We start from the raw sequence: 10,344 nt of genomic DNA on the forward strand, positions 1-10,344 counted from the left end.
TGGTTGTCCACCAGGAACAGAAGGGATAAGGAGGTAGACTGAGAAATCATTTAAAACGTGTTTTGAGACAGACACTACAGACAAAATGTAAGCTGTTTACAATGATTAACTTTATAATAAAAAAAAGGATCAAATCCTGATGCTCAGTGGTTTGAGCATTGGCCTGCTAAACCCAGGGTTGTGAGTTCAATCCTTGAGGGGGCTATTTAGGGATCTGGAGCAAAAATCTGTCTGGATTGGTCCTGCTTTGAGCAGGGGGTTGGACTAGATGACCTCCTGAGGTCCCTTCTAATCCTGATATTCTATGATTCTATGATGCTTTTACTGCATACTCAGGCAGTTTTCCATTGAAGTCAGTGGGAGTTTTGCATGAGTAAGGATTAAAGTGATAATGTCAGGATGTGGCTTGATAATAAATATATATATATAATATGCATATGCCAAAGGAACATTAAACACAGTTGAAATGTAAGTACACTTAGGTCTAAGATAAGCAATAGACAGTAATGTTAATGTAGAATTATTTTTGTTTTTTATATATATTGTTTATTTTTATATATATATATAAATATATATAAAAATAAAACAAAAAATATATATAAAACAAAAATAATTCTACGTTAACATTACTGTCTATTGCTTACCTTAGTCCTAAGTGTACTTACATTTCAACTGTGTTTAATGTTCCTTTGGCCTTTTTAAAATTGAAAACCCACAAATATTTATTTTATTTATTTAGATTCAATTGCAATTAAATAATGCCCATTGAGCAGCTCTGATTGCCCTAACAATAATTAAATTGACAATAGCAATAATGAATTTATTTATTTACTTAGATTTATTTAAAAACAAACAAATACCAAGGGGTGCCTAGCCAAGGTTCTAGACTCTCCTGCCATAAACTACAGAACCAAATAAAATACAGCAGCCTGTAGAACATCAAGTATCAGGGGGTAGCCGTGTTAGTCTGTATCCACAAAAACAACAAGGAGTCTGGTGGCACCTTAAAGACTAACAGATTTATTTGGGTATAAGCTTTCGTGGGTAAAAAACCTCACTTCTTCAGATGGAAGAACATCAAACTTCAAATTTCTTCATACAAATCTGACTAATCTCAAAAGCCCATCTCCACCGCAGGCCCATAGGGTAAATTGATAAGAGAAAATAGATATAGAAGAGAAGGACCCACGACCACCAATGATTATCTCTCTACAATTGCTGAGCAATGATCCTGTGGCATATGCTCTACTCTAGAAGAAGGTGAAATTTCCTGTAAAAGGGATGCTGATTCCCCAGAGAGTTTAATGCACCGGAGAAGAATATCAGCACAGCCATTTATTTAACTCAGGCAAAAAACCTTTGAGGTTAATGCTTAACTTTTTACCCAGGGAACAAAAAGTGCATTAGCAAAACTTAAACGCTACAAAATTCAGAAATCCACAATGAAGGTTCTTGATGGAAAATGCTAATGACCATTACATATTAAAAAAACCCTCTTACCTGTCACGTGTTCATTACAGATAGATTCTGGACAACTCCTAGATTTACCATTCCTTTAGCAAATAAAAAAATAACATTTTGGGTAAGCAAAACAGCAGCAGCAATAACTGTGTGCTGTCCATCCTTTGAGGACTGCTACTGATGTAAGGTTGTGATACTTTGGGTAAGTTTATTGTGCTTTCACAATGAATTTTGGTAACTGGGTAATAACTTCTCAGTGTCGGGTCTGACTGGGTCTGGGGCAGAGAGTTATTTCCACTGCCACTCTGCTCTGAGGTTTCCATCAACAGAAGGGCATCTCCAAAACCTTCATAGAAGACCCATATGTGGGAGCTGCTGAGGAGATGCATTGAATTGGCTCCCCTGGCCATGCTCCCATCCCACACTTTGCTGTCCGCCTTTGGGCCTTCTCTGTCCCCATGCAGAGTGTGTGGCCATTTTTTGCTGCCTCTGCCTTTTCCCTGGGAGACTTTCTGCCACCTGGGGCCCATGGGGTCTGTGAGACTTTGAAACAAAGCAGTGATAGAATGCAGGAAGTTTCCAAAAGAAAAGTTGATCATCTTTATTCTCCAGTAGGAGCCCTTTGTTATCTTTCATGATATTGAGGCTGCCAGGTGCAGAGAACGATGAATAAACACATTTTGTTTAACATCTTGCAGGCTGGGCTAATGTTGTTCTTTCAGGAACCTTGTGAATCTTCTTTATATCTGAGCGTGCTGCCTTCCTCTGATTTAATCTGGAATTTGTTTGATGAACATGACAGTCTTGTTTCTCACAAGTGTCTCTGAGAATCTGAAGTCATGATTGGGCACGAGAGGCGGTGTGAAGAAGGACAAAGAGGGAAGAAAAGAGACTTCGGTGCACTAGTTTATTGCTTGCTTTGTGTTATGCCTAATCTAGCTGTGACAAAGAAGATGCCCATAGAAAGGCAATATCTACCAGACTGCACTTTTCAGTGCGAAATGATTTACTTCTAGTTTTGAAAAAGGAACGTGCTAGTATCCTGCATTTAAAATACTGGTTTAGTAACACAGCAGTTCTGTGGCAACTGTAAATAAAATGGAGCATCTTATGACAGAATTCCAGGAGAAGCAGAGAGACACCATGACTGAGTCCTGTGATGCTTTCTCTCATTTGTTTGCTTGTCTTTCAAATACCTCTTTCACCCTTACATCTTCCAGAGCTGGGAGATCACCATGAATGTGTGGTGTGTCCTTGTTTATGCTGGCACTTTTTAAAAACCTCTCACCACTGCACTCCTACATATGGTGGGAAACTAGTGCGTTTAACAATCATTAGACTTACTCGGAACAGGATTGGACAACATGGTGGTATTAACACCAGCTACCTCTCTACACTAATGCTGCCACCAGTGAAATCGCACCAGGGTTCATATGCTGTTGGAGTATTTTTAGAAAATTGCTAGTGTGGACACAGCCTTTGATATCCGAAGTGTAATTCACTTCTCCAAGTGTTCTCTGCCTTTAATAGATTTCCCAAGTTATCCTGAGTGAGTACTGGCAAAACTCAGAAGACCAGGATCCCTTCCATGGATTTGTATGAAATTCTTAGCTACTGTACACAATGCTAAGTTTAACATCTCTAGATGGTGTCATTGCTGGCTTGATTTCCAGCATGCAAACTGAATGGGAAAAAGTCTGCAATCTTACTTCATTCTGCCAGAATTCTGTCTTGCTGTCTGCCTGGAGTTGGAGAAGAGAAATAGAAGCAATCTGAACGCTTGTTTTTATAAGTTTCTTTGGGTCATTCTGTTGGAGAATATGTCCCCAAAGTATGACAGTTCACTTTCTCCATCTTCCTTCCCCATCCAGCGAGGACTCTGCTAGTGCATGGCAGAGCAGATTGACACCAACACTTGCATGGGGCAAAGTCAATGTACAACCTCTTATCTCTTCAGAAACTAGGTTCATTCTCTGGGCTGTCCCTGCTTTGCAGATTCCCTTGAGCAGCACCACACAGGCCAAGGAGTTGTCTGAGATCCATGCTTGCCTGTCTCTGTATACTTGGAGATTACTTCTGTCTAAATGAGCGGCTGGGAAGCTCACCAAAACAGAAAAGGACAACGGAAGCCACAGATGGTTTTGGTTCAGGGAAGCAAGAAGGGAGTGGATGGTTTCTGCTTTGAATTAGAGCATCCTCACCACAATCTTCCTGAGTTATAGAAATGAACCATATGGGAAAACGGCCTGAGATTGCTATTTCCAACTCTGTTACTGCTCAGTGAGTAACACACTTTCACGGTACTCTGACCCTCTGAGCTGCTCAACATCTAATTGGATCATTCTCCAGTCAATCTTTCAGCCACTCCCTATGCACGCATTTTAATGCACTCAGGGCTTTCCCAGACAAATGCCTTTTGTACTGCAGAAACGAAGCACTGACACTGCAAGGGATGTTGTATGTACTGTGCACAGCAGCCTGGGCTGGTGATACCTTTAGTAGATTGACATTTAATTTTATTTCACAAATTTGGCACAAAGCACAGGAAAATCATTACTGAGATTGTTCCACAAAAAAACATTATTCCAATAAACCGAAGCTGCCCAAATCTGCCTGGGCATCATGCATTGGCGGATCAAGTGCTAGAGAGTCTCGGCAAACATCCCAAAGCAGTCTGTCACCACCTGCTCACACTTTAGATAACCTGCAGGCCGTGCCATTATTTGAAGAGAGTGGTGCATCGACTGGTCAAATCGTAGGATTCCACATGAAGCAAAATGCCACCTTCCAGTTCCCTTGGCTCCTTTGGAATGCAGAGGCATAGTGGAGCATTCTCTGTGCTGAAAGCTTCTGCAATTACCATGGGGGTGATTTTTCAAAAGCACGAAGCCCTAGCCCAATGTTGGTCCTCCTAAAGTCGATGGTCATTGACTTCTGTGGGTGAAAGTCCAGGCCAACATATGAGTGCTTTTGAATACCCCCCTAAAACTTTTAAAGTTTCTGAAGTGGCTACAGGTTCATTTACTTCTCAGAAAGTGCAGATCTAATTGAGCAGATGTCAATAAGGCCCTGGGCCACTTTGAGTAAATATTTGGAAGCTTTATTTTCAGTAAGAAACCTTTGAGCATGAGCAATACCTTTTATTATCAAAACCAAATGTGTTATGGGTCAGAAACTGCTGTGGGAATTGATTCTTCAGAAGAGAGAGGTTCCATCTGTCTGGGCTACCTGAAAAGAGGAGTAGAGGAAACCATCTGTCAAACGTTAGGACTTTTTTCCAAGTTTATTTCCCTATTACAGGCATCAAGACTAGGTCAGACTGTCAGCTGGGGCATCGACTGCCGTAGCGTTGTTGATTCCAGTGGAGCTATGCTGATGTTCACCAGTTGAGGATCTGGCCCTGAGAGTTTTCCAGTAGTTTGTCACCTATACAAACTATGTTTCAGGAAGTGAGATGCATGCCTATTGTTACAATTTATGGCTTTTGTTTCTTGCGGATAGTTAAATAATATCCCGGGGCCTGAGACTCAGAATCAGTGTTTATCATCACAGCTTGTAGCGTTTGACCCAGGGAGCTGGCCAGAAAAGAATAGCAGATATGGCCAATCTTTCTTTGGAACCTTGCATCAAGGTTTTTTGTTTCTAAGAAAACACACTATTCTTAATTACAGCCATGTTAAGGAATGTGGAGGAAAAGAAATTCCAGATGCGTTGGAATCCATGCCGTGGGCTGTGATGCTCTTGTTGTGATTAGTGCTGAATGAGAGAAGAGAAATCAGTTGTACAAATGCCATTCCTTCTGTTGAGAGGAACTGTATCATTCTCACGAGTCGCTCAGAGAAAATGGACAAAGGCTCATAAATTCCCGGGACCCCTTGGTATTATTCAATATTCTGACCACCGGCACTCAGGAGATCAGCTCCCTGTGAGGCGTCAGGTGCACGTTCATCCTGCAGCCTGAGATGCATGGAACAAGGGTCAGTCTGCAAGCCGCTCATTACAAGACCAGGGACCATCACCATGTCTCCTGATGATATTTTGGCATGTGCCTCATTAACAGAATTGTGAACTATGGTCCTGATTCAGCAGAGCACTTAAGCACGTTTAAATCTCCCCTTAAGTCTACCCCTAGTCAGTGGGACAAAATGTGCACAAGTGTTCTGCTGCATCAGGGCCCAAGCTGTGATTGCAGAATGTTCCTGAGCATGTGAGAGAGAGGGGGAGGGGGAAGAAAACATGGCTTGACTTATGATCCTTGGGACAGTTTACCATTTTAAAAAATATCCTAGAAACGGAACACATTCCATCTGTGGAGTCATTCTGAGGGAATAAAAGTGGAGTCCCATGATGCAGTGTTTACAATTAGTGCTCAGAGTATAACCACACTGTAAAGTGGAACTATGAATGAGACATACAAAGTAGGTCCTAATCCTGCAATTGGATCCACTAATGTGAACAGTCCAATTGCAGGAGCTAGACCGTGGCTGCTATTTGGGGGGGCAGGGGCAGAGATGTCATCATGCTCTACAGAGTTGAATATAAAAGCTAAAGAACAGAACTGCTTTATGACTCAGGTATACATTTTAATAAGAATCTTCCAGGCATGAGAATATTTCAGAATTTCTATTTTGCAGTTTAAAGAGCAATATATCAAAATGGCTCTTTTATGAGAGGCCCTGGAAGTTTTTCTGATTTTTTTTTTAAGTTTCCAGTGCAGTGTTTGTAATAAATCAAACGTCTCCATTTTAAAACTGTGATCCACAAAAATGGAAACTGTAGCTCCTTTTAACAGAGTGCAGAAATAAAATAAAAAATGGTCTGTAAAAGCTGCAGTTTGATCTCTATAATAAGTCAAAGGTCTCTGTGTTGATCCAAGAAGGAAAAAACCTATGTCAGAGTGAGCTGATTCCAAATGGAAGATATCGTCCGTAACCCGTTGGTGCTGGGAAGTTTTTGTTCAGCTGTGTTAGGGCTGTTTCATCAGTGCAGTGTGGTTCCTCCCTCTCCATGGTAGTGAGGTTATGAGCCAGTTAGCCTATGGCACAAGCAATAGCCTTTAAACTATGAAAAGGAGGAATTGAGGAGGACGAAAAGGGAAAGTAGGAAGTAAATCAAGGCCTTCTCCACAGTGGGTGTAGAACCATGCTCTGTGATGTAGAGAGGAGCGGAGTGATGGTCTTGTGTTTAAGGCACTAAACTGGGACTCAGAAGATCTGGACTCAAGTCCTGGTTATGCCACAGACATCATGCCTGACCTTGGGCAAGACACTTAATCCTTTTGTGCCTCACTTCTCCATCTATGAAATGCAGATAATAATACTTCCTTTCCTCTACCGTTTATCTGCCTGGTCTGTTTAGACTGTACACTCTTCAGGGCAGGGACTATCTCTTACTGGGTGTTTGCACAATGAGGCCTGGAACATGGCTGCAGCCTCTAGGCACTAGCGTAATATTAACCAGAGAAACCTTGCTAGAACCTTCTAGCAACCTGTCTAAGCTTCAGTTCAGTCCTGCCTAACATGGCTCTGCTTTCAGTGTGGACACGGTTTTTAAGAATAAATGAAAAGAGCCATTAATGATAGAGAACAGGACTACAACAGGCCGGGTGCCTGAACTGAGCTTTTTCTGAAAACGTTCCCAAAGCTGCTGTGGTACGAGCACAGCTCCACTAGTGCTCGTGGTGGTGAGAGCAGCAACTGGCTGCTGGTGTTCTTGCTGCCAGGTCATCTTGGCCTTCTCGGAGCGGGGTGAAACGACAGCTGGACTACATTAACGTTCCCACCATTGAAGAGTGGGCTATTTTCTGTGTAGACATGGCCACAGATCAAATGGTCGTGTGTAAAACCCCTTCCAGACACATCATTACTATTGGGTGTAAAATGTAATGGATAAAACTTGGCAAAACATTTAAAAGCGTTGATGATAGCAATAAATTACTCCATTGAAATACAGGTTGGGAAATCACCAGTTACACTAAGCCAACTTTACACCTGTGGGGAGTGACACATTTTAAGTAATGTCAGTACACGTTGCAGATAAACTATCATTGATGATGGATGTGATAAAATACATTGACTTTTTAAAATTAGTTGTAGTCACATAGTGGCATAAACAATATCCTTCTATTTAAGAAAATCTCTCTCTTCTTGCATAGTTCAGCATGGTACTTAAGTAGCAATTTTCATGTGATTTTACAAATAATTTTGTCTGGGAAAAAATTATGAATACTTCTGCTTTGTTTCTGAAAGGAATATTAATAATATTTTTGAAAAGTAGACTTAAATACCATGTTTTCAGTCCTTGGGACAGTGGAAAGAAAATGTACTTTCAATTAAAGACAACTTTTTTTCCTGTAGTTGTTTTTTAAAAGCTCATATGTGCAAGTGTATTTATGGGTGGGGTTGACCTAACTCTGCTCCCGGTGGTGGCTGAGTGCTTTTTGCAATTTCCATCCCTTGTCTACTACCATTTCAGTAAAACTGTAGGTTGTATTGTCAATAATGCTGTTTACATTTTATTGGTAAACCAAACCTGCCACTAAAGTTGTATTTGTGCTTTGCATTATAAAAATAGATATCGTTCAGTAGTAACTTACATGAAAATCCAAGGAAATGTCTACAGCATATTCATTTATCACTCCTCGGTTAGCTTGTTTCATTACATATACCAAAGGAAATGATGGAGACCATAAAATGTGGAATTTATTACTTTCTGATGACATCTGATGAACTTGGGTCTTAACACTTCAATGCTGGATGAATTAGTCTTGTTTGATTTGAGTCTCACTGGTTAAAACCTGTTATGAAAAGAGGAATCTGCTTTTCTTAAACCCATTTATTTATTTGTAAAATATTCTGCTTCACCACAGTACGGGCTAAGCTTGGTAGAGTAACCTCATCGGTGTAACCCTGACACAATTTTGTTGTCCCCCAGCCATGTTGTACCATGTTTAAAATTGTGTATTGTGAGGCACCTTGCAAAAGAATGTATTTGGGCTCTGTCATCATAATGTGGGAGATTGCCAATGGGACTTGTGCTCCTGCATCCTTCAGGCCCTTTTTGAACGTCTCCACGGACAACAAAAACAATGCTAAAGCCCAAGGTATCTGGAATAACCACAGTGGTGGGGTGTGTTGGTTGGCTGATTGTCACGAGTAACTAAAGATTTTATGAAATCAATAACTGAAGGCATGAATTTATGCTAGATACCAGCCCTCAGATGAGCCCCTAATCTTATGCCCACCTAATACAGTCTGTAGGTATCTGATATAACCCCACAGGTTCTTGCGTTCATGCTTACAGAAGGGAGAGTGAAGTGGCGCGTCCGTTGAAATTAACATCTGTACTGTATGTCTGCCCTAGGGCGTGTTGGAGAGCTTTCTGGGCACAGCAGTCACTGGAGCGGTCTTTTGCCTTTTTGCTGGTCAGCCACTCACAATTCTGAGCAGCACAGGACCTGTCCTTGTCTTTGAAAGACTCCTGTTTAATTTCAGCAAGTAAGTAAAGGGGGAGAGGAGTGTTTCCAATGCAATACAATGTTAGCTGGGAATGAGCTATTTGAAGGGGGGAATTAAGCGCATTGATATTGAACATTTACTGGTGTGAGAGAGCTGTCAAACAGTGGCTAGAATTTTCCAAAGTGCCCATAGAGTTCCAGTGCGATTTGGGTGCCTAGCTCCCTTTTGCCCCTTCGTTAATCTCAGCCAGTGTCAGATTTCAAGAGACATTTTGCTGAGCTATAATGAACTGGACAAGATGGCAGTGCAGGGTATTATTTGACGACAGTGGAACTAGACTGGTTGGTACAGTGGGCCTCCTTAATCACTCTGTTGCTCAGGAAGATGAGCAGATTTCTCCATACGATAAAGGCAGAATCCCACTCCATGAATTCAGTGGCAAAAGTCCCATTGAGTTCACCACCAGCAGAATTTGCCATTAAACTGGTGGTCCATTAAAATAGTGGCTATTTATACATAAAAATAAAAGTGTCCATGGCATGCATAGATATTGTCACCAAATCTCCTAGATGGGATTTTGTTGTATTAAATAGTTTTGTTTATCAACTCTGAATTCAAAGAGGGCTTTGTCTGTGAAATGTTTAGGTGCTACCCTAATATAAATAATAAAGTCCACAACCAGATTTGCGCCCCTTTTGTTAGGTGGAGGACCAACATCGAATTTTCATTTGCTATTCCAATAAATAATACCAGTAGCATGACATATTGGGAGATGGCTGTTCTAAAGTAATCAGGACTAAGCTTAGTTATTGTTAATATTACACCTCTACCCTGATATAACGTGACCTGATATAACACGGGTTCGCATACAAGGCGGTAAAGCTCTGACACGCTGCTCTGAGCAGCGTGTTAAGGGTGCCGGGGCTGAGGGGTTGGATAAGGGGCAGAGGGTCTCGGGGACGGTTGGGGCTCTCCCCCCACCTCCAGTGTCTGGGAGGCAGGAGCTGTGGGGGGCCACTTTTGTGGGCCCCGCAGTCCCAGAGTGGCCCTGGGGATTAGCGGGGGGCTGGGAGCAGCCCACTCCACTTCCCTTGCCCCGGCCCCAGCCATGTCGCTCGGGGGAGGGGACTTGGAGGAAGGGATCCCCCCTGCACTCACCGGCAGCAGCGGAAGCGGAGCAGCCCGGCCCCAGCCCGCTCCACTCTGCCACCTCCCAGCCGTGGCGCTCTGCTTCCCGCCGCAGGTGAGTACGGGGGGCTTCCTTTCCCCAACCTCCCCGCACTCACCTGCGGCGAGAAGCGGAGCACCGCGGCAGATGAGTGCAGGACCTTTCCCGAACTCCCCTCCCCCCCTTCCCCCCCAGCAACATGACTGGGGCTGGGGCAAGGAAAGTGGAGCAGGCTGGGGCCACGTCGCTCTGCTTCCT

General features: G+C 42.6%; 1 protein-coding gene across 2 annotated transcripts in view; it reads left to right on the top strand.

Annotated features, from left to right (window-relative positions):
- SLC4A4 (solute carrier family 4 member 4) overlaps positions 1–10,344 on the top strand; it is a 246,793-nt gene that overhangs the window by 179,652 nt on the left and 56,797 nt on the right. For both annotated transcript variants that reach the window (XM_026653263.1, XM_026653265.1), the window contains one exon: positions 8,824–8,957. In XM_026653263.1, coding sequence (XP_026509048.1) covers positions 8,824–8,957 — 134 coding nt within the window. The remainder of the gene's footprint in view (positions 1–8,823; positions 8,958–10,344) is intronic.

The sequence above is a fragment of the Terrapene carolina genome, unplaced genomic scaffold (assembly GCF_002925995.2).
Source record: "Terrapene carolina triunguis isolate 2854851 unplaced genomic scaffold, T_m_triunguis-2.0 Scaffold136, whole genome shotgun sequence".
Lineage (NCBI taxonomy): Eukaryota > Metazoa > Chordata > Testudines > Emydidae > Terrapene > Terrapene triunguis.